This window comes from Cololabis saira, chromosome 2 (assembly GCF_033807715.1).
Source record: "Cololabis saira isolate AMF1-May2022 chromosome 2, fColSai1.1, whole genome shotgun sequence".
NCBI lineage: Eukaryota > Metazoa > Chordata > Actinopteri > Beloniformes > Belonidae > Cololabis > Cololabis saira.
In genome coordinates, this window is record NC_084588.1 from 37,534,411 (window position 1) to 37,557,903 (window position 23,493).

At 41.6% G+C, this 23,493-nt stretch overlaps 2 protein-coding genes across 2 annotated transcripts; one reads left to right on the forward strand and one right to left on the reverse strand.

The window, feature by feature from the left end:
* The first annotated feature begins 3,887 nt into the window (after nucleotides 1–3,887).
* gnpnat1 (glucosamine-phosphate N-acetyltransferase 1) lies at nucleotides 3,888–8,304 on the forward strand. Its single transcript, XM_061744999.1, has 6 exons — nucleotides 3,888–4,030; nucleotides 4,782–4,968; nucleotides 5,087–5,149; nucleotides 6,666–6,793; nucleotides 7,007–7,068; nucleotides 7,213–8,304. Exons 2-6 carry the CDS (start codon nucleotides 4,815–4,817, stop codon nucleotides 7,358–7,360), a joined length of 555 nt encoding a protein of 184 aa, XP_061600983.1. The 5' UTR covers nucleotides 3,888–4,030; nucleotides 4,782–4,814; the 3' UTR covers nucleotides 7,361–8,304.
* Nucleotides 8,305–8,573: 269 nt separating this feature from the next.
* On the reverse strand, nucleotides 8,574–16,730 carry styx (serine/threonine/tyrosine interacting protein). Its single transcript, XM_061744987.1, has 11 exons — nucleotides 16,519–16,730; nucleotides 16,168–16,200; nucleotides 14,254–14,307; nucleotides 14,067–14,164; nucleotides 13,906–13,966; nucleotides 13,756–13,792; nucleotides 13,639–13,678; nucleotides 12,809–12,859; nucleotides 12,230–12,302; nucleotides 11,485–11,578; nucleotides 8,574–9,182 (listed from the first exon to the last, which is right to left on the reverse strand). The coding sequence occupies exons 1-11, from the start codon at nucleotides 16,576–16,578 to the stop codon at nucleotides 9,109–9,111; spliced, it is 675 nt and encodes a 224-aa protein (XP_061600971.1). The 5' UTR covers nucleotides 16,579–16,730; the 3' UTR covers nucleotides 8,574–9,108.
* Between the last annotated feature and the right edge of the window lie 6,763 nt (nucleotides 16,731–23,493).

Consider the following 23,493-nt stretch of genomic DNA (forward strand, 5'->3'; position numbering starts at 1 on the left):
TCTTTTTGGAACATAACCCCTGCGAAAAACCAGGGATTGCTGTAATTCCACGTTGCGATTTGCGAAACTCGCCTTCTCTTGGCTCATGTTTTTGAACGCACACACACGCCCACCACGTTTCCTCCCGGTCTCTGCGTGTGGGGAAAAAAAGCCTCACTGTAGCCAGAAATAACGGAGTAACGCACCGTTTGGATGAAAAAGGGTCATTGAATTATATTTATCATCTTAATTTTTCATTATAACGCACAGGCAGCAGGGAATTAGTGCGTTAGGCAGCAGTGCTGCGTGTGAAAATGCGCTGATAGTGATCGGTGATCGATTTGCCTGGCATCGATTGATTTGGTTTCAGAATCGGACAGCTGCTCCAAAGAGCTTCTGAAAGAGCGAAACTAAAGGACGGTGTTAAGAAGTCATCTGGGAAACACCCGTATCTTAGGGTTCTCTCTTAGTTCAAACCTTCTTTGAACCTCTCTTAAATCCTTAAGAGAGGTCGGATCTGGGAAACCCGGCCATTACTGTTTACTGAAGCGTACTCTTAAATGAAATACTTACCTGCTACTTACCTCTACTGCCCTTTTTAATAACTTGTGCTTTTTATTATTTTACCTCTTTTCTTATCATTTTATTTCATTTTATTTGTTATCTACTGTTTAATTGTGTCTTGCCGCTTTTAATGTTGATGTAAAGCACTTTGAATTAGCTTGTGTTGAATTGTGCTATAAAAGTAAACTTGCCTTGCCTTGCCCAGAGCAGTGGATAAAACACTGTAAGAAATGTAAGACATTTCGTAGCCCCACCTTTGTTCTGTTGTCCTAATGGTGGAATACAGTCTCTGTTAAATAAAATTGCTCTTCCGTAATGCCAAACATATTTTTCTGTGATTTAAGAGCCTTCATACATTGTCTTTTAATTATTTTACTTGTTCTCACAGACAGACACTTGCTGTTATTGCCACATTCATCATTTAAATACATAAGACTGTATTTGTGTCTGATTCCTCCCCAGCAGACTGCATCATAAAATATTTAACTGAAAACCACAATTTATCATTGTCCAATGTAAGGGAGTATTAATAAATCGCTTACATTAATCTCATGTAGCTACATTAGAGATGCATTTCACCAGATTACAGTTCAATTGCTAATTTATCTGCAATCCATGAAGCAAAGTTTTCCCTCCCCCCAAAATAACACATGAAAGCTTGTCTAATTACGCTTTTAATTGTCATCCAGTCATTCAATACACGTAACTGACATTGGCCCGGTTTCCCAGATCAGTTAAGTAGTTCTTAACAGCGAAAGACTTCTTTCAAACCATCTTAAGGAGCCTGTGAAAGAACTACTTAACTGATCTGGGAAACCGGGCCATTGACTACGTTTACATGCAGTCAAAATTCGGGTTATTACAAATATTCCGGTTACTGAAACATTCGGAATATTCCGTTTACATGCATGAGCAAACAGGGTTATCCCTGTATACATGGTAATTAATCATTCGGGATATCCCGATTATTCAAAGGGGTTTATTGGTGTTTACATGGCCGTGCAAATTCGGGTTATTGCTAATATTTGGGTTTTAAAAGGGTTATTGACTGCATGTAAACGCAGTGATGTATTCACAGGGATTCAATATCAGCTGTAAATGTACCTGTGAAGGGTTTATTAGCTCACTGCAGTCTGTCCCATAGACAACCTCGGCTGCCTCGGTACAGAAAAAGTATCTGCTTGGCACGGCTCCACCCGCCTCGGCCCATAGTGGAAAAGCGCAAGACGGGGGCGTGGCGGGTAGAAGCGCGGCGAGTAGAAGCGCGCTGAGTAGGTACTAGTGGAAAAGGGCCATGACAGCGCGGCTTTGTTTGGAACTATTGAGGTTTACATGAACCACGTGACCGCTCTGGCGGCGAGATCAAAACTTGTCGCCACTCTGTTTTATCCACTGCTTTTTTTATTTATTTTTTTATTTAACATTTGCAAAAAATTTGCAAATGCTTTTCAGTTTCAATGCTTTCAGACACAAAATTACACATATCACACGGTAAGTTTGAACAATGGGGCACAGCCAAAATAAGTGAGTCATTGTTTCCGAATTTACAGAACAAAAAGTACATTTTGAATTGATTTTTAAAAAAAATCTTTTTACAATGTGATCATTTGTAGGATATAATTTATGAATTAACTTAAATGAAATTTCTTTAACTTTGTTTGTCACCAGGTTGGGTGAGAGCTAGACCTTCTTCCAGTTAAAGGGGACCTATTATGGCATCTAATACCTATTTTAAACAGGCCTTGAATGTCTTAAAAACAAGCTAGAAATTCAGCCTCTGAGCCATGTCTTTATCTTCTCATTCTCTAACCTCATATATGCTGGATTCTGAGTGGGCGGGGAGGCTATGATAATGAGGCACTGTGCTGATTGGCTGCCTGAATGACGCGATACACCGCTACAAAAAAATGGCGGAAGCTCCGGCCGGCGGAGTTACACTGTCGCTTGCATTGAAAGGTGGTTGAAAGCACTGTAGGAAACGGTCACGGATGAGGAACGGCTGATCCAGTTAGTTGAAATGAGAAGTTATACCTATGATACCTCCTCACTTCACTACAAAAACCTCAATAAAGTGGCAGCTGGCTGGAGGGAGATGGACAGAGAGCGTCCGATGTCACGCAGTGCGACGCGATAGTCGAACGGTCGCATGCAGTTACACGGTTTTATAGTTGTGGGCGTGGTTTGCATTTTGGTTACGTAACGAAAGCAGAGACGTTCAATAAACGAGACAGCCCACTACGGTTGTGTTTCCTGTATCTGTGTCACGTGGGTTTCCCCACTGCCCCGCCCCTTTAGGAGACAGGAAGCAGGTCCTGAGTCTATTGAGTCCTATGGGAAAAGTGAACGTGAGCACAGATTATTACCAATTCCTTCGCCCCATAGTAACCTAAGTAAATATGGGACCCATTTTTCAAAAGCCACAAACCTTCTGAACATTCTGACACCAAAATGGAAATTTTCAGACCGACAGATTAGGAGAAAATTAACTTTGTTTGAGACCTGTCTCTGTCTGAGCAACGCACTCTCGCGAGCTTTGGCTCTCATAGCTAATAATATAATATAATATAATAATAATACATAGCTCTCCTCAGAGTCGCCGGTCACTGCAGAACTGCCAAAGTCGTTTTCCCATCGGATAAAATGAAGTTTAAAACTAAAATAAAACTTGCTTCTTTGCTTAATAATACTGTTATTGTTATTATTGAAGTCTTTTTGGAAGGGAAAAAAAAGAATATTAGACTGATCCGATGATCTTGTACTGGGTTGATATCAGATAAAGCAGAGTAGATAGAAGGCGGCAGATAAAAGGTAGCAGATTAAAAAAAACCGCGCGGCAAAATAAGGCGCAAATATTAAAGTTGTACTGTATCAGAGACGTTCAATAAATAAATGTAGAGTATCTTTGACTGTATCTATTGTTGTATGTTCCAAAACGATGTGGGGAGAGGGGCGACCACGCCCACTTAGGAGACAGGAAGTGTATACCATTTCATACCATTGGCAGTAACGGTAATGCGCTATCTTCTGTATAGAGTATCTTTGACGAAAGGGAGCAGAATCTGAACGGCTCTTAGAAGCCACATCAGACTGGATGGCTCATCCGGGCGGCTGTACAGACACTGCAGAATCTGGTTGCTTTCCTCCTTCTCTGAGTTGGCAGGCTGAGGGGAGACCACTTTATATATGTTAAAACAAGAAAAAACGTGTTTTTCCATAATATGTCCCCTTTAATATTTGTTTTATCCTCTGCTCAGTATCTTTGCTCTGGCTTTGCCTTGCCATGTTGTGACGTCAGAGGGCTGCGCCAGCAGGACGTGCCACGTCACCACGCAGAGTCGGGGGCGGAAGTTGGACTGAAACGATGCCCACGACACCGACACACACTTCTGCCTAAACATGTAACCCGACCAGTCACAGCTGCCGCTCTCACTACACGCTGTCTGGGAGGCTTTTCCAGGGGACAGTCTGCCCTTTCTGGATTTCATTGGTAAGCAATAAGCAATTAATACATGGCTAATCTTGTGCGGGTGTTGATATATATGTATATATAGTATTCAGTGTAAAGTAAATTCCTAACACAATTCTTAAGTGTCCTCGTGTAGATGTATTTATAAATATTGTAATTTTACCAGTGACCTGGCCAGCCATGGCAGTAGCTACTCACATCTGTTTTTAATCTCAACGTGAGGAGTTTAGTTTATGAAACACGGTCTACTAGGGGGAATATAGTTTCATTCATGGGAAGCAGAAAGTCAATTCAGTACTATCTCAGGAAATGACAGCAAAGAGGAAAGTCAGGTTCTCCGGCTGCCATGACAACGAGCTTTCAGACGCGTTCAGGAGCTCCAGGGTTTTCTCTGGGAACTTATTCTGTATGGGATGGACCTTCACATTATACACATCCTGATATGAGTTTAGCTCCATCCTGGAAGAAAAAACAGAAAAGTGAATGCTCTAGACGGGGTAACAGACGTCATGCTGTATCCCAGGGTGTATTTTAATTTGTTTTAGGGTGTGTCTGTGTAATGTCGGTTCCAATGGGTTTGTCATCCACCAAATACTGACAACATTTTACCAAGTGAAGTTAAAGTTGTTATAGGATATCTCTGTGTAAACTTACTTCCTATCTAGGCTTCCTTTGTTAATATGTTTAATATGTGTCAAGTCGTTTTAGTTTTTTTCCCATCATACTTCTGGGTGTGCATCATTGCATCCGCCTCTCTTTGTGGTTTTTGTAGGTGTGTGTGTATTTCCAAGTACAAGATTTTGGAATGCTGCTGGACGAGACTCCACTTTTTGAGCCCTCCCTGCTTCAGGAGTTGGACTGGAGTAGCAACACCGTCACCTTCTCCCCCCCCATCTCACCGTCCTCTCCAGGAGACGGCCTTCTCCTCAGGCCGCTGTGTACAGCAGATTTCAATAGAGGTGAGACAGCTTTGTGAAGTGGTAGCTGTTTATTAAGGGAATCTTTGTACCTAAAAGTGACTTTAAAACTGAGATGGAGACTGAAATCCAGTAATTTTACTTTGTTTTTGTGCTTCAGGATTCTTCAAAGTTTTATCTCAACTCACCCAGACAGGAGATGTCACTCCAGAGCAGTTTGCCAGTAAGCCATTCTTAACTCTTCTGAAAGCTTAAGAAATTCTGATTGTGATTATATTCATATTAACCCTTTATATACTTGAATAATCAGAGCAAAGCGGAAATACATCTTGAAATTGGCACATGATAGTACGTCATCATGCACCCAACCTAAACAATTCCCAAGTTGTAAAGATTAGGTTTTGATGTAATAAAAAATGGTTTTGTTCTCAACAACCTAATCAAAGTCCTCGGTGGACACACCTACAGTCTCTGACAGATCTCAGACCAGCTTCAATGAACTGCACTTCCAGAGGAAAAGGGTGCAGAGTGGTTTAAATGTCACTAAACTGCTCGGATGTGAAGTTTAAAAAAGAAAAAAAGCACACTGCATTTATATACTTTGTTCCCCTTCTAGCATTGATCTAAGTTGGCACAATATTAATTAAGTTCTGTATCTTTCCCTTTAATGGTGAGCATGTCCAGCTGCGAGGATGGCGGCTGGCCGAACGTGTCAATCTTGCTGTGGCAAATCTCTTAATGCCAGCTAGCTGACTCTGCTGAAAGTTATTAAAACTACCAGTTGAAAAAATGAGGCAAGTGTTGACAGTGATTCTGCATTAGGTGTGCAGCCCCTTAACCCCTATTGGGTCCTGGCTCCTCAAAAATTAATCCATAGTGTAAAACTCCTCTAGTGGATTCACTTATATATCAGTGAACAGACTGCATTTATATTGTACTTTTCTCGTCTTTTTGACCACTCAAAGTGCTTTATAAATGTCATGAATTCTTTAATCCACTGAGTTTATAAACCAGACTCCGGTGGTGACAACTTTACTCTTCACAACAATAATCCAGTTCTTCTGCTGGTTCTGGCGTTCAACAAAGATGCCTCTGTATGAAGGCGGAGGGCTAAAAGCCTCATCGCAGGTTCGGGGCAGCTTTTGCTCGCCTTACCCTGTTGCATCTTAGTTCCCCAGTTTCAGACGTGCTCTACAAATCCTGACCAGAATATTGATGAAAATCTATTTAACAGTCCGCCACAATCTAGCTCAGGACTCTCTGTCCTTCAGGATGTTTTAAACAACTGTAGTCAGACATCTATAGAATGTTTCCATTAACATTTCTGAATGGATTTTACTATGATGTAAATCTTAATATATTTCTACTTTTTTACTATCTGTATCTTGCCACAGTTTTTATAAATGTTAAGAGTCTGAATCTGTAACATCTGCACGGGAAAAATAATGTGATGAATTACAATACAATTGAATACCTAATATGAATGGATCCATATATACAAAGGTTACATAAAGGCCATCTAACAAGTGATTAAACTTGTGCTGGGCCCCAGAAAACTCAGACAAAACACACTATGGTGTAACGAGGACAAAACAACCCTCTACCGAGCAGATGTTGGTGCTGAGAGTATCCTTGAGAACAGCTTGAATAACCTGCAACGCAGCAAATCACAGGCACCAAACCAACAAATGGTCAAAGCTAAAATGACTGACTTAAAACACATCTTCTGTTTATTTCAGAGAATTTTGAGCACATGAAGGCAACAGGAGACTACTACGTCATCGTGGTGGAGGACACAAATCTGGGACAGATCATTGCCACGGCCACACTAATCACTGAACACAAGTTCATTCACTCTTGTGCTAAGGTATATTCCACTCAGCAAGTAGTTTATATTTAACATTAGCTACAGGTTTTCTGGCTCTACATTTGACCTTATCAGCAGTCCAACTAAAAAAGTGACTCATTAATGGTTATAAGAAGGCTAATAATCATTTACTCAGTTCATCACCATAAGTTTGGATCATATATGAAGTATAAATGAGTCAAACGTGGACCTGCTGTTTGGGTTTGTGTGCAGAGGGGCAGGGTGGAGGAGGTCGTTGTCAGTGACGTGTGCAGAGGGAAGCAGCTGGGGAAACTGTGAGTAGACTCAAATGTTGTGTTTGTGACAAGCAAATCCCAACTAGTGTGTAAATTACCCTGACAAGACACACATTTTGGAAATATTGTGATTTGATCTTTTTTTTGTCAAACTCTTCTTGTCCTCTCCTTTTTCCCTTTTAGGCTAGTTTCAACGCTCACTCTTCTCAGCAAAAAGCTGAATTGCTATAAAATCACTCTGGAATGTGCACCCAAAAATGTGGCTTTCTACCAAAAGTTCGGTTACGGTGCGTCAGGTGACACTTACATGCAATGCCGATTCTTCGACTGAGGACTGCAGCTTCACCCCCCGCCCCCCCAGCCACCTTTTATTTTCTTTTTCGGGGCAAAGACCATTTATACATTTGACATCAGCACTTGCAACTACCGTCTTAAGCTCTTAAGCATTCGGAGAGCTCCCTGAGGAAGTTTGCTGTCGTGAAGGAGCTGAGTCATCCCTGAACACACATCCTGATTCCAGAGCACTTGAGTAAACATATGTAATTGAAGCTCCATTTAAACGCAATAATCCGCCCTTTTAGTAACCGTGGCTACCTCACCACCGTGTACGTCTGCCATCATCCTCACACATCATAAAGGGCTGGCCTTTAATTTAATGTTTTATTTTGCAACATTTTCATTGCTCTGTGATGACAGAGAAAAGACAACATGTTTACGACACTACTGTAAGTAAATACAACTGTATGATGTGAAAATGGTACCACATCTAGTTAATATTACAACCTAAATAATAAAAAAACTAGTTAAATTCACTGCTAGAAGATTTCAGGATTTATATTACAGGTTCCTGAAACCCGGAAGAAGAAAGAAAGACGCAACTGCTTTTTTTTTTGTAACACTACTATAAACTTAAGTCTGGGTTTCACTTTTCTAATCTGTCTGATCGGTACAAAGTGCTCCGTTTCAAGGCATGTTGCTGGACAACTGATTAAGTTGTGACTGCAATGAGACCGGAAAGATGAAGACTGTTCTAACTTTTCCAATGAACAAGTTGCTGGTAAGGATTTGATAAGGCTTTTAAAGTTTTGTATTTAGTTCAACTACTGAACTTCGGAGTGAATGTTTTGTAATGGGAAATGGTTAAAGATGATTTTTATAAATTAACTTAAGCATTTGTAGTTGAGTTTTATAATTATGCTTTTATTTTGGAGGCCGTGGGAACATATTTAATGTAAATTATTTTTCAAATGTTAGTCCAATAAATTGTATGATCAATGTTTCTTGGAGTTTGTGTTCTACAAGCTAAATGTACCTTAAATTGTGTTTTATTTGAGGTACTGTAGCTTCACTTCTGGCTGGAAAGCAGAAGTCAAAGCAGCTCCTTTCAGATTTTTGTTCCACATAATGATTTTCATCCAGTGGAAGCTACGTGATGGTTATATGCAAAATCCCCCGTCAACTTTGCATCATTACTGTAAAACAATTTGTACAGAAAACTGGAAAGATGAGTAAAGTTCACGAGTGCAGCGTAAATGATGACGACACAGTTGAAAGTTGAACAGTACTCAGAACAGTTTATTAAGTAGTGAGTTATAATTCCTCCATTCCTGTCCCACATTAAGCCTGATATTAGTTTATGATCCTATTACTCCTGAATGAAGGCAGTAGCTAGTCCTCTCCTCGTGTCTTCCACTGGGTGACATCTCGACTACGTTCCCTTTTGCCGACGGCCCCTTCTGGTCATCTACACTAATTCAAGTATCGAAAGTGCATTATTGCAATACTGTCCCGCTGCAAATGCAAAATGCTTTAAATACTATAAAACTGCAAAAAATCTCCCGTCAGTGCATACAGCTCAACAAAAAGAGAGAAAAAAACAAAGAAAAAAGTTAACAAATTCCAAAGTCCATCTTTTACTCCATGTCTCAGACACGAGTGGTTCCCCTCCCGCCCGCTTCCCCGCCCATTAGAAAAAGTTCCAATATTTACATTTTTAAATCCCATTAAAAATGTAAGAAAACAAAAAAAAAAAAAAGGAACAAGAGTGCACTATGCCACACAGCCTAATATCAGCAAAGCTCATCCATTTTGTGCTGTTGTGACCTGCATTGCACCAAAATCTTCATCATCCTCCAAACTGCGTTTGCGGCTTCCTGTAAAAGAAATGAGGAGATGAAGAAAACAAGAACAGAATGTGGAGAGTTCTCCCTTTACCACCGACTGTTGACACAAGGAACATGCCATCACCAGAATAAACAAAGATTTAATTGGCTTAAAGAGGGATTCATTTCTATTTTTTTCTTCGTTTGTCTCAAGAACAGGTTTAAATGAGGAAAGATCCTGGTGTGTGTGCTCAGTGCCAGTTCCACCTGTGTGCTCTGGGTTTGGAGAATAAGGGAATAATTAAGACTGGGAGCTAGCAGCTACTCGGAATTGGGACCACAGGAGTTGATTTTCACCATGCAGGACTCCAATCTGAAATTTCAAAGCATCTTGAATGAATGCTGGATTAAAGATGCTCTCACTTTCAGACAAGACAATCATTTATTTACATTTTTCTTTACTGCAAAATGTGATGGTTGGAGCTAGTGCTGGGCGGTATACCGGTTCATACCGGTGTTTATTTTTCTTATGATATGAATTTGTCATATACCGTAATACCGGTGAGTATGTGCAGTAGCGTACACAACGTTGGGAACGCCGCGCGGCGCAACGTTCCGCCGCGCGGCGCAACGTTCCGCCGCGCGGCGCAACGTTCCGCCGCGCGGCGCAACGTTCCGCCGCGCGGCGCAACGTTCCGCCGCGCGGCGCAACGTTCCGCCGCGCGGCGCAACGTTCCGCCGCGCGGCGCAACGTTCCGCCGCGCGGCGCAACGTTCCGCCGCGCGGCGCAACGTTCCGCCGCGCCGCTGGACACTGCTTGTGAGGGGACTGTTTAGCACTAGTGATGCACCGATTGTTCGGTAACCGTAATTGTTCGGCCAAAAATGGCAAAAAAACACTTTCGGTGTTCGGTGGAATAAGTGGGGAAAAAAAACGAACAATTAATAACGGCGTTGTAATATAAGGAAATATACTGGCCGCTCCCGTAACAGTTGCGCACCACAAACATAAATCGTTGGCCAACCAAAAAGTAACCACATAAGAATTTTACCTAACATTCACCAGGAGGTGGAACCAAAACAACATAATGCTGGGAAATTAAAAAAGGTTCAGTTTTTTATGTTCAATAAATATTTTCTACCTTGTAATTTTGTAAAAGATCAATCAGACAACACTTAAAGTCTTTAAGTGTTGTCTGACTGGTTCTCTCACTTCATTAGAATCATAAGTGCTGCCACCTAATTGTAAACGGCATCATTTTGTGAGGCCATGCAAACCTGTATTTATACTAGTGTGGACATTAATGTTTTTCTATAATATTTCCTCCTCATGACAGTAAAATAGGTCATTCTAAGCCAATTTACTGCAGTAATTCCTTTCCAAATCATTAGAAAATGTGGTTAACACCCGGTTGTGCATGAAAAAAAAATACCGTGATATACCGTGAAACTGATATAATTTTGAAATTTTTGTTTTTTTTTGGTCATACCACCCAGCACTAGTTTTAGCACGAGCTTTAGATGGTGAAAACTGGCTCCTCTATGGCTCTCAGAGCTTTGACTGCTGCTGGTATTAGACAAACTACCCAACATCAATAACTAACTCTCTCCTAAATAAGCATAAGCCTTCTCGATGAATTGTCTCTGATACTGCATCATTCACCTTGGATGATGTCACCATCATTCCATAGAAAATGAACCAATTTAAAAGTGTGGATGTTTCCAATATTTACAAATGTCCGTCATCCTGCAGCTGAAAAGCAATAACTTGTCATGTTGTCAAAAATGAACTGTTGCTGGGAAACCCCAGTGAAGACACTACGACATGGTGTTGGATTTTCAAAACTCATTCCCAGTGAAGACGTCCAGTGTTTCCCACATAATCTTAATATTTGGGCAGGGTGACAACCATTCCACATATTTGAGGAGAAATCCATGCTCATTGTGAAGTTATAATGATCTAAATGAGTGAAGCACAGCACTTTAAGTCAACCCATTCGCACGAATACGGCTACCACGCAGCCAGCTAGAGGGAGTGACTTTTCAGCCCCCGCCCCCCGTTTCTTTATTTTAAAGAAGGTGGGAAATAACACCTGAGCAAAGACGTATGAATCTTTAGAACAAACCTTAGTAATGTACAAGCAGGTCATGCTGATGGTCTCAGCTTCAAGGACGGGGAGGAAGGACTTTCTACAGGTGTGTTACCACAATGATGACGTAGAGGAAGCAAATTTAACAAAGTGGTGGTTTAAAACCACTCAGCCGCAGACTGAACAAGATTCAGCACCGTATTTATATTGTTGCAGCATTGCAAACGTAAGGTGTTGACGGGTGGAAATGAATTCAGTACAAACCTGCCATCCCAGCTTGTAGAGAAAACGACCTGCCCAACTGCATGGGTGACATCATTTTGATGGTCAATTTGGCAAGATAAATTGCTTCATATTCCTGGGGAAAAGCATTAAATAAATACACATATCCAAAAACAAATACAAAGATCCATCCAAATAAAAATACATTTGGACACTTCTCATATACAATGATGCCAAAACTGATTGACAGGCCAGAAAAACCTTTGGGTAGTGAAAAAAAAAGTAAATAAGGATTTTTTTAAATGATAGCATTTCTAAATGTGTGTTTTTTGTGGTGATTGTTTGTTCTCACCAAAAACGAATAAAAAAAAAACAGTTTCCAAAAATAAAAAACATATAAACTGCTGTTAACAGCAAGTCTTACATGCAGGATCTGCAGTCATGTTTTCCATAAATAGTCTTCTAAAGTTATTTTCACAGATCACATATAAGAATACAGATATCTGCAGGGATGCTAAACTCTGCACCAACACCGAACCTGTGGGCCTTTCATGTGAACTACTGTCACAGTAATGCATTTAACATTTCTCTGTTTGGGTATAGTAAAGTCTGATCTGTGTTGCTGCAGCACTTACTGAGACAGATCCATCCAAACCTTTAACAATCAAGGTGTTGAGACCTTTCTGAATACTCCAGACTACACGTCTGTTTATTTATTTTTCCTCTTCATAATAAGACCGTCACAGCTCAACATTCATTCATTCCTTCCTAGCCCCACTTCTCTCACCTGTAGTTGATGCACGAAGCCCACGTTGGGGTTGATGCAAAACCTCCTCTCCTGGACGTGGCTGAATGCATCCCTGCAAGAGAACCACAGCCTCTGAAACTACAGACATACCACTGGAAGCCAAAACAACTGTTTTAGACAATTATCAAAGTTAAAAAGAAAGTTAAGTTGCACCAAGGGGTAACTGACACAGCAACAAGAGAGTGTCTGACCAGCAAAAATACAGTAGCAGACATCTGAAGTGGATCAAAAACTCACATTATGCAAGAACTTTGACAATATCCTTTCTTGTCTTAAGACAACTTTGATGAAATGGTTTGATCCACTTCCAATGTTGACTATATTTAGCTGGATAGTGAGGTAAATGTCAAAGCAACATCCATGTGTACGCCAAGACAGGTTCACTCAGCAGAACATCCCATTTTAACAAGATAATCAGCTTTGCTCACTTTACCTGATCAGAAACATGCTCCAATAATAATGCCCGTTCTGTACTACTAGTATTCTTTAGTACAAGATCTAGACTTGTCTTCTATTAAGGACAAAAGAAAAAAATACTTAGTAATGAGGGGGGGTTACCTGTACTTCATCCCAAATGTTTCCATAAGGTATGCAATCACTAAGGCAGCACTGAGAAGACAGAAGTAGAAAACTTATTTGGGCAACAGCGTGATACATGGATCTGTGCTTGGCCATTTTACAACTGCAGCTGGAGGGTGTTGGTCCATGTCGGTTGGCGTTACTTTGTTCTGCCTTGTTTGTTTATGTGCTCCCACGTAACGCACAAAGCATCACCCAAGACGGTGAAGTGAAGTGATTGGGTCGAATAATAAACCAGAGTTCGCTGATAACTCCGTTCCGGTGCCACCAGAGTGAGGTTGTTGTGTTCACCGACCCAACTGAGCCGCACTTACGCCCCTTCAGACTGAGCCAAAGAGTGCCAGGGTGAAAACGATGTAACTGACTTGTTAAAAACGTGCACTAAAAACAAAAACATTAAAAAAAAAAAAAAAAACAGAATAAACTGACAAAATTAGCAAAAGTGTATTTGCAAACTTTGAAAATGTCACCTGCAGATAGAATAAAGAGTTTGTTTTGTTTCTTCCCTTTACTTCTGATAACTCACAAACGCAACCATGGCAACAACGTTCAACCCAACCGCTTCTCTTAGCTTGACATTTCAGTTTCCCTCAAAAGGTGTATCAGCAGTTATGCAAGAGCCCTACCTTTTATTGCCATTAAAAAAAAAAGGAGTGGTAAATATATATGAACTGTGTATCTTTAACAAAACATTTCTGAAATCTGTTTTTGTTTTTCCCCTCTTAATTTCTTGGGCTGATATTAGACAATAATCAAACTAAAACATGCCCCATGAAATTCCACAATATCAGAATGAAAACATGTCTCACCTTCTTGAAATCCCTGCGTTACCATGAACCAGTACCTTTCCTAGAGCAGCCAGACAAGAGACTGTTGATTAAATACTCAGTGTAAGCATAACAAACCGGAACTGCATTAATCCTTACCTTCTGCTGCTAAGCAGCCATCAATAAATTCTTTAGTCTGTACAAAAAAAAAGAAACAAAAACATATCATGTCACATGTAATATCAATATCATACATCTGTTTAAAAAAACAATACTAAAAAAGAAGAATGGGCCCATTTAGGAACTCACCATAGGAAAAAAGCGGATTATATTTTCCACAGGATTGTCAGCAATGTCTAACACAAGATATCTGGAAGACAAAACTTAGTTAAATACAACTCGCTTTCACTTACAACAGCAAAGGGCATCAGTACTTTTACATGCTTCAAGTGAGATTAGTGTATTGATACCTAAATGTATGAGGGAAATTGGGTTTGATAAAATTGGCTTCGATGTCTTGGCGGACACACACAATGTGTGTTATGCCGTGTCTCTCAAGAATTGGCATCTACAAATAGAGAAAGGGGAGAAGGAACACAATAAGGGCTGAGTCTGAGTCACAATGACTCTGCGTTCAAAGAAGAGTGAAATAATTACCTTGCTTTTCATTGCAGAAGAGTAGGGACCTAAAAACAGCCCTGGTAAAATCTCCTGAAAAAAACACACACACACCAGCAGAGGAGCATTTTCAGCACAGCAAGCAGCAGTTTATCATCTGCAACAGAAGCTTCATATGAGCTCTCAGCATCTCAGGACCGTGACATGTCCTTCAGAGGTGTGACTCAGATCTGTCGTCTCCCAGCCAGTACACTTTGAAATATGATGAGCTCAAATACGTCATAACATAATAATCACACATTAACATATAGATGCATTTTTTGGCTGTTCATTAAATTTGGTTTTATCTGAATCTAAAATCATACCTGTCAAGTCTCCCGTTTTGGCCGGGAAACTCCCGTATTTTACCCCTCTTTCCCGTTGTCCTCCAGTATTAGTATTTTCCCGTAAATTTCCTGTTTTATAATATAATAATTTTGAAACAGCAAACTGAATTGTCACTAACTTCGTGAGAACAGCCGCCTGCTGCAGCCTGGGTGGCAGTTCTCGCGAGGTTAGTGGTGACAACAGGAGCAAACTTGGAACAACTAATCAGAGATGGATGGATGTAACGAGAGAGAAGATAAGAAGACTTGGTGTAAATATCTCTAAAAATGGGAAACCGAATTTACTTTCCTAAAGAGGAGACTGTAGTGGCCACTCACGAGCAGGACACTGTTTAACTGTTTAGGTTAGAATTCACAAGAATCTAGCCGTTATTAATGATGACGATGTGTTTTCTGTTGGTGTTCTGTTACCGTTGGTTAGGGCTGGGCGATATGGACCAAAAGTCATATCTCAATATTTTCTAGCTGAGTGGCGATACTCGATATATATCGATATTTTTTCTGTGCCATAATTGGGGTTTCCCCCAAAGCATTATAGCATAGCATCTCTGTTAGCTTCATTTTTTTTCTGAGGCAAACCCTTAAAAAAACAGTCAGTTTTAATACAAAGCCTCGTGCCCAATGTCACACAGGTTCCTTTATTAACAGAGGTCTGCACAATATCAAAATGTATAAAACAAATTAAATAAAAATAAACCTCCTGCATATATAGAATAAAAATGTTTCTTGAATAAAATAAAACAAATATCCCTTTCCTGCATAACAATTACATTAAAATACACTGTGCAATTACGGTAATACAATGTAGACAGTAACAGGCAGACTTTTCCACTGAGGTTGACAGTTGTGCAAATAGTAAAACATTTGTGCAAATCTCAAATAAAACATTCAAGTCAATTTGTCACAAAATAAGCTATATCAAAATCATAACATTTTTTTTTTAAATCGATAAACGATATTGTCTCGTATCATATTGCGTTTGAAAATATATCGATATATATTAAAATCTCGATATATATCGCCCAGCCCTACCGTTGGTAACGGTCAGTTAGTAACGAGAGACTGGATTAAACAACACAACAAGTTTTTTCTTTGTCCACAAAAAGCGTTTCTCTGCTCTTTTGTTCCCAAACTCCTACAAGACACAGAAACATGCGTCGGTGTCATCAGTCAGTGAATGCCAGAGCCACATGAGTGAAAATGAAAACTTAAGAAAATGTAAATGTTTCACTTGATGACAATTAATGTGTATATTAACTGAAAATATTTAAAATAAATAAATGTGCTTTAATCCCCTTTTGCGTTTTCATTTAGGCTCGATTATAGGAATTACAAACATAGGAATGTCCACAGTATTTCAGTGTCAACAAAGGTATACTTATCAGATTATGAGCACATAATTGTAGTTTTTAAGTGGTTGACAGGTAGTTATTTTAGATTTCTCGTGAATCTGTCTTTAAATGTAAGATATTGGACCTCGGTTGGGCTGGTGGTGGAAAATGTCCCGTATTTTTTAATCCATAACTTGACAGGTATGATGTAAGATGACTAGGTAAACGTCACATACCTGCATGTCTCGTCTCATGGGGTAAGCCCAGTCCTGAAACAGGGATAAAAAAAAAGAAAAATGAATAAGAATCTGTGGGTCATTGTGATGAATGTCAGTCATCAGAAAGGGGAGACATGGATTCAAGTTTACTTTGTGCATACGTGACTAATGCTACGAGGGTGCCAGGTCTGAACTCGATATACAAACACTGAAAAATGAAGCCCTTCAAGTGAGAGCACGTTTCGGATATTATAAACGTGTTATGTCAATACTGAGTCAAAAGTGATCATATTTGGTGTGTAGTCCGCCGTGGGAGTGGCGGGGAGGCTAGCAGGTTAGCAGGTTAGCGGGGATGTGGACATGTCTCACCAGCAGCTCCTCCTTGGTGGCGGGCAGGGACGGGAACTGCAGCTTGTTTTCCTCTTCCATCCTGCCGTCTCCTCGGGCTTCCCTCGCGCTGTCGATGGCCCCGCGACGGCGTTAGCTGAGCAATCGATGTGATTTGTTTTGAGACTGCACATGCACGTCCGCCATGCTGGCTCTTGACATGTGTGTCACGTGACCGCGCCCCCCGACTGCATATGCGAGCGCCCCGCTACGGAAAGCCGAGAGGCTCAGAACTCTCCCCCTGTTTAAAGCCTGAATTATTGGATCAGCGTTAAATCGACGCAGACCCTACGCCGTAGGGTACGGCGTAGCCTACGGCGTAGGTGCGTTGGTGTAACGCGGAACCATAAATCAGTCTTAACGCCGCCTGGCGCTTGACAAGAATATCCTCGTAAAAAGTTTGACTGTTGACCATACCTGTCAAGTTTTGGATTTAAAAATACAGGACATTTTCCGCCAACTGAGGTCCAGTATCTTACATTATAATACAGATTTACGAGAAATTTAAAATGACTACCTGTCAACTACTTACTTACTACTAATTTATGTGTCGACTCGCGAGAACTGCCACCCAGGCAAGGGGCAGTTATCGCGAGGTTAGTGGCAATACAGTTTGCTGTTTAAAAATGATTTATAAAACGGAAAATTTACGGGAAAATACTCATACTGGAGGAGAGATAAAATACGGTAGTTTCCCGGCCAAAACGGGAGACTTGACAGGTATGCTGTTGACTTGTTTTATAAGTTAATAATGTAATTTTATGTGTTTATAAAAAAGTCAGCTTCATAATTTGCAAATTCAGAATCAGAATCAGAATAAGTTTTATTGGCCAAGTCAGGTCAAACAAGACAGGGAATTTGACTCTGGTTATTTTCGCTCACTGTACAGTAAATAGACAAATGACAGGCTATAGCTTACTATACAATTTAAAAAAAGTGAAAGGTGCAGCAGTATGAGGTAGACATGGTTACTGAAAGTTGCATTGTTACAGCATATGAATGTGGTTATTATTGCACAGTGATTAATTACTCTGAGACTCTATGAGTGTTGAGAGGAAAGTTTAGAACAAAAGATAAATACTGACAAACATCAATATGTGACTTTGATATTACAAAAATACAGATAAAGCTTTTACAATTTCAGTTCTAACAGGACCATTACAATTAATAAGAAATTTTTGTTTAATCACTGACATGGTGGACAGGAGCATGGTTGTGGCAATGTTTTATAGTTAAATGTCTTTAAAGAAAATGTATGAGTTACAATGTTCTTATAAGGTTTTAAAAGATAATACCAAGACCAAAATCAGACACAAATGTTAAATAGAAACAGTCTATCACATAACAGAAAGTGTGATTTAAAAAGGCAAGTTTATTTATATAGCACAATTCACCAACAACGTGATTCAAAGTGCTTTACAGAGACATTAAAACATCACATACAAATAAAAAGCATGATTTAAAATATAAACAAAAAGAAAGAAATAAGAACAATAGATAAAATCAGTAGTTAAAATATGATCAAGTTTTGCAACTCAAGCTTAAAATTACCAGTGATCGATTGACCGATCAATCAATCAATCAAACTTTATTTATAAAGCACTTTTCATACCTACAGCGGGGCAAAAAAGTATTTAGTCAGCCACCAATTGTGCAAGTTTTCCCACTTAAAAAGATGAGAGAGGCCTGTAATTTTCAACATAGGTACACTTCAACTGAGAGACAGAATGGGGGGAAAGAATCCAGGAAATCACATTGTAGGATTTTTACTGAATTAATTGGTAAATTCCTCGATAAAATAAGTATTTGGTCACCTACAAACAAGCAAGATTTAATAGACCTGTAACTTCTTCTTTAAGAGGCTCCTCTGTCCTCCACTCGTTACCTGTATTAATGGCACCTGTTTAAACTGGTTATCAGTATAAAAGACACCTGTCCACAACCTCAAACAGTCACACTCCAAACTCCACTATGGCCAAGACCAAAGAGCTGTCAAAGGACATGGGAAACAAAATTGTAGACCTGCACCAGGCTGGGAAGACTGAATCTGCAATAGGTAAGCAGCTTGGTGTGAAGAAATCAACCGTGGGAGCAATTATTAGAAAATGGAAGACATACAAGACCACTGATAATCTCCCTCCATCTGGGGCTGCACGCAAGATCTCCTCCCATGGGGTAAAAATGATCACAAGAACGGTGAGTAAAGATCCCAGAACCACACGGGGGACCTAGTGAATGACCTGCAGAGAGCTGGGACCAAAGTAACAAATGCACCATCAGTAACATACTACGCCGCCACGGACTCAAATCCTGCAGTGCCAGACGTCCCCCCTGCTTAAACCAGTACATGTCCAGGCCCGTCTGAAGTTTGCTAGAGAGCATTTGGATGATGCAGAAGAGGATTGTGATAATGTTATATGGTCAGATGAAACCAAAATAGAACTTTTTGGTGGAAACACAACTTGTCGTGTTTGGAGGAGAAATAAAGCTGAGTTGCATCCAAAGAACACCATAATACTGTGAAGCACGGGGGTGGAAACATCATGATTTGGGGATGTTTTTCTGCAAACGGACCAGGACGACTGATCAGTGTAAGGGAAAGAATGAATGGGCCGTGTATCGTGAGATTTTGAGTGAAAACCTCCTTCCATCAGCAGGACATTGAAGAAGAAACGTGGCTGGGTCTTTCAGCATGACAATGATCCAAACACATCGCCCGGGCAACAAAGGAGTGGCTTCGTAAGAAACATTTCAAGGTCCTGGAGTGGCCTAGCCAGTCTCCAGATCTCAACCCCATAGAAAATCTTTGGAGGGAGTTGAAAGTCGGTGTTGCTCAGCGACAGCCCCGAAACATCACTGCTCTAGAGGAGATCTGCATGGAGGAACGGGCCAAAATACCAGCAACAGTGTGTGAAAACCTTGTGAGACTTACAGCAAACGTTTGACGTCTGTCATTGCCAACAAAGGGTATATAACAAAGTATTGAGATGAACTTTTGTAATTTACCAAATACTTATTTTCCACTATAATTTGAAAATACATTCTTTAAAAATCAGACAAATGTGATTTTCTGGATTTTTTTATTTTTTTCATTTCATAGTTGAGATATACCTGTGATAAAAATTACAGGTCTGTCTTATCTTTTTAAGTGGGAGAACTTGCACGACTGGTGTCTGACTAAATACTTTTTTGCCCCACTGTACAGCACAAAGGGCTTTACATGTTTAAAATGCAGCCTCTTCATGTCTGGTTCTGAATCTAGTAACGGATAAAAACCCGGATCCATATGACCTGAGGGGTCTGGAAGGTTTATACTGGGTCAGGAGGTCACTGATGTATTTTGGTAAAAGACAAAAAAACTTTCAGAACGTTTTTCAAAACTACACAAAAGAAACAAATTGTCAGATAAGTATGCCTGTGTTGGAAAAAATCGATTTTCCGATTCTAAATCGATTCTCATATTAATTCCTGTGGCAGGGTGGAGGAGCTGCAGCCACTCAGGCTGATTAGGGCACAAGTGGGCCCAATCAGCCTCTCCACCCTGCCAGCCTTCATAAGGCATAGCTGCACAGCAGCAAGGGCTCTCCTGAGAAGCTGTGTGAAGGTGCTTCTGCACGTGTGGTTGGTGTTTGAATAAACGGGTCTGCACGAAACTCCGTGTCTCTCCATCCTTCGGTCGGGCCCCGTGGCACTCGCGCTGCTACACTGGCGCCCAACGTGGGGCCCGATAGGAGGAGAGGCATGGAGCGGGCCCTGGACGCGCTCGCCCAGGCCATTGCGGACCTGGCCGCCCTGCGCCGGGACCAGGGCGGGCATCAGCTCGCTGTGTTGGCGGCGCTGATGCCCGCGGACCGACCCACCCCTGCGCCACGCCGGAGGTTCGCCGCAGCAGCGCGGGAGGAGCTGGCGGCGCCGCAGCTGAGAGGCCGTGAGGCAGAAGCTGCGGGCCGCCAGGCGACGGCCCCCTGAGGCGGCGTGGCCAACGGAGCGACCCACCCCTGCACCCCGTCTGAGGTTCGCCGCGGCAGCGCTGGCGGTGCCGCAGCTTAGAGGCCGGGAGGCAGAAGCTGCGGGCCGCCAGGCGACGGCTCCTGGGACGGAGTCGGCGACGGAGACGGAGGGGGAGACGGAGGCGGAGTTGGCTGGGGAGGCGGCTGCGGAGGCGCAGCCGCCAGCGGCGGCGGGTCCTGCAGAGACGGGGCCGGACCAGCGGCCAGAGCAGTGTGTCAAGGAGGAGGCGGTCCTGGACGCACCAGCTCCAGAACGGGGCTGCGCCGTGAAGGAAGCGGTCCCGGAGGCGCACCGGCAGCTGGCGCGGGGCCGCGTCACGGAGGAGGAGGTGGTCCTGGACGCACCGTGTGGCCCGAGGCCACCATGGGCCCGGCCCCGAGAGCGGCTTTCACGGCGGGCGGGCCGACGCCGGGGACGACCCCCCGGACCAGGAAGGCCCGGGGGTTCCGGGCTTCCTCTCCCGCTCCGAGAGGGCGGGGGGGGAGTAGGCTCGGCCGGACAGACCCCGGCGCGAGCTTAGCGTTGGGGGTGTGTGGCAGGGTGGAGGAGCTGCAGCCACTGAGGCTGATTAGGGCACAGGTGGGCCAAATCAGCCTCTCCACCCTGCCAGCCTTCATAAGGCATAGCTGCACAGCAGCAAGGGCTCTCCTGTGAAGCTGCTGTGAAGGTGCTTGTGCATGCGTGTGGGTGTTTTGCGATAATAAAGAGGGTCCTGCACAAAACTCCGTGTCTCTCCATCCTGTCGGTCGGGCCCCCGTGGCACTCACACTGCTACAATTCCTAAAAATCGATTCGTATGTCTAAAGATCGATTTTTTATTTATTTTTTATTTTTTTCCCCATCATTACATTACAACTTTTGGTATTTTTTTGTTTATGCTGAAAAAATGAATGTTTTGTTTTTTTAAATATGTTTGAAGGTATGAAAACATTCAAGTTTTCAGTTATAATTGCATACATTGTCTATATTTCATTACTTTATACTGTCTTGGGGTTACATTTGCATAAAATGCTAAAAACCAAATTCTCAAAAATTAAAAACTGAAATAGACCGAAACGGAAACAATTTAAATGGAATGTGGAAAAAATAAAACCAATTTAATTCGGCCTCTGTTTCCTCCCTGGATCTGTTTGATAATTCTGACCCACAAGATGTTTCTGAAAGCAGTTCTATCAGCATTCTGGGAGCTGGTTGGTCCTTACAGCATCATTAGCTGCAATACCTGCTGTTGAATCTCAATATAATACTAGTATTAATATGTTGCAGAACTACAGTCATATAATTCATGCAACAGCTCAAAAAACAGTTTTAATAACACTAACCCAAATCAATATCGGAATCGAATCAAATCGTGATAATCGATTCTGAATCTTAAGAATCGGAATCGAATCGATTCTTGACATTTGAATCGATCCCCAGCCCTACAGATAAGTAAGAATATGTAGGAAGGAAATAGTTCACAGAAATCACATACAAACACTTTAGACATTTAAAATGTGAAACTCCATGCAAAAAAACACCAAGTTTGGAGGGTCAGAGGCTTCTGGACTGACGATTTTACAAACTTTGCCACTAGGAAAGCCTGTCCCCTTTGCTTAGCAACCTGGAGGAGACATCATCTGCTTAGGCCGACCTGGAGTTTCCCTCCTGTTGCAGGAAAAATGCAGCAAACGCCGCAATGGCAAAAACCGCCACCAGCAGTGTTAAACAACCAGGTGGAGACTGTGATGGAAATCACCCTGTGAGGTCATTATGACCACACTCAGTTTGGATCAGTATTGTGTCTGCGCAGTCTGGCTTTAGCTCTCATACACAGCTGCAAAGATGTTGTTTTGAGAACTGCAGGCTATTGTGTCTAAAGAGCATCCATCTCTGTTCTGTAAAACTGCTGTACTCGCGCCTCTCTGTCTCCCTCCTGCTTTGAAACTTGAGATTTATGTTTTGGACCCTTTTGGATGCAAAAGACAATTCAATAATTCTCTAATTGGAACCACATTGCCAAGTATTTATTTTAAAGTGAGATTATATTATTTCAGTCTTATTCAGGTATTGCAGTCACCTTGTGGTTAAAATGTGTTATACAGAGGTATGAAATCCGATTTTCCTCAACAGAGATTTCAATTTATGTTAAACGTTGAGTTAGTGCCGGCTGAATGAAGTACAGTCAGTTCTAAGACATTAGAGACTTGCTGCTGGCTGTGGACTGTGAAGACGGGGAAAGCAACCATCTTCAGGTCGGGGAAAGCAACAATGCTTCATGGAAGCGCACATTGAGGAGGCAATATGTTGCCTTTGTAGGATAATTGTGAATGCGCAGCTGGACAGATGAGGCAGTATAAAAAGGGGATCTCCAGTGCATTTTTATAACACAATGTCAGTGTGAACGAGGCTAATGGCTTTGTGGGACACAACAGTGGTTTGAACATGTACTCTGTCACAGTGTGATGAATATCTGCACTAATGCAACAAACACAAGACGGGAAAAAATGATAATGTATGTGTGCGTATGATGCAGGACATAACGGTTATTCCTCATGTCCCCACAGGACGAACGTCTGAGCGCAGCAGGGGTCTGCAGTGTTTTTAAACAGACTCGCCCGTTCGGCTTCGCTTTTTTGTTTTGCTATTAACAACACATTCTTGTCGGCAACTTGCATATCTAAAATAACATTTTTGTCTGATCCCAATTTTACAGTTGCTCAATAAACAAACGACCCTCCCCTCCCTGCATGAACTGCATGAAATTAGAGATAATCTGGTTGAAGAGATTTAGAGCGATATTATGAGATTTAGACGCAGATCACTGAAAATGTAGATATTTGGACTGATTTAACCTTTGCAGTCATGCCACAACTGGTACTGATGACATGTGATATTCATCTTGTAATTATATGGTTTAGCAATGCTTTGAAAAAAATAAAAAATCTATAATCATTTATCAAGTCA

What these genes read in the sequence shown, in the direction of transcription:
- gnpnat1 (XM_061744999.1), top strand. Translation starts at nt 4,815, where the DNA reads ATGCTGCTGGACGAGACTCCACTTTTTGAGCCCTCCCTGCTTCAGGAG. An exon ending in TACAGCAGATTTCAATAGAG is followed by an intron (nt 4,969 to 5,086) that starts GTGAGACAGCTT and finishes TTTGTGCTTCAG; the next exon opens with GATTCTTCAAAGTTTTATCT. An exon ending in GGGAAGCAGCTGGGGAAACT is followed by an intron (nt 7,069 to 7,212) that starts GTGAGTAGACTC and finishes TTTCCCTTTTAG; the next exon opens with GCTAGTTTCAACGCTCACTC.
- styx (XM_061744987.1), bottom strand. Translation starts at nt 16,578, where the DNA reads ATGGAAGAGGAAAACAAGCTGCAGTTCCCGTCCCTGCCCGCCACCAAG. An exon ending in CTTCTGCAATGAAAAGCAAG is followed by an intron (nt 14,165 to 14,253) that starts GTAATTATTTCA and finishes CTCTATTTGTAG; the next exon opens with ATGCCAATTCTTGAGAGACA. An exon ending in TCTACAAGCTGGGATGGCAG is followed by an intron (nt 9,183 to 11,484) that starts GTTTGTACTGAA and finishes TTTCTTTTACAG; the next exon opens with GAAGCCGCAAACGCAGTTTG.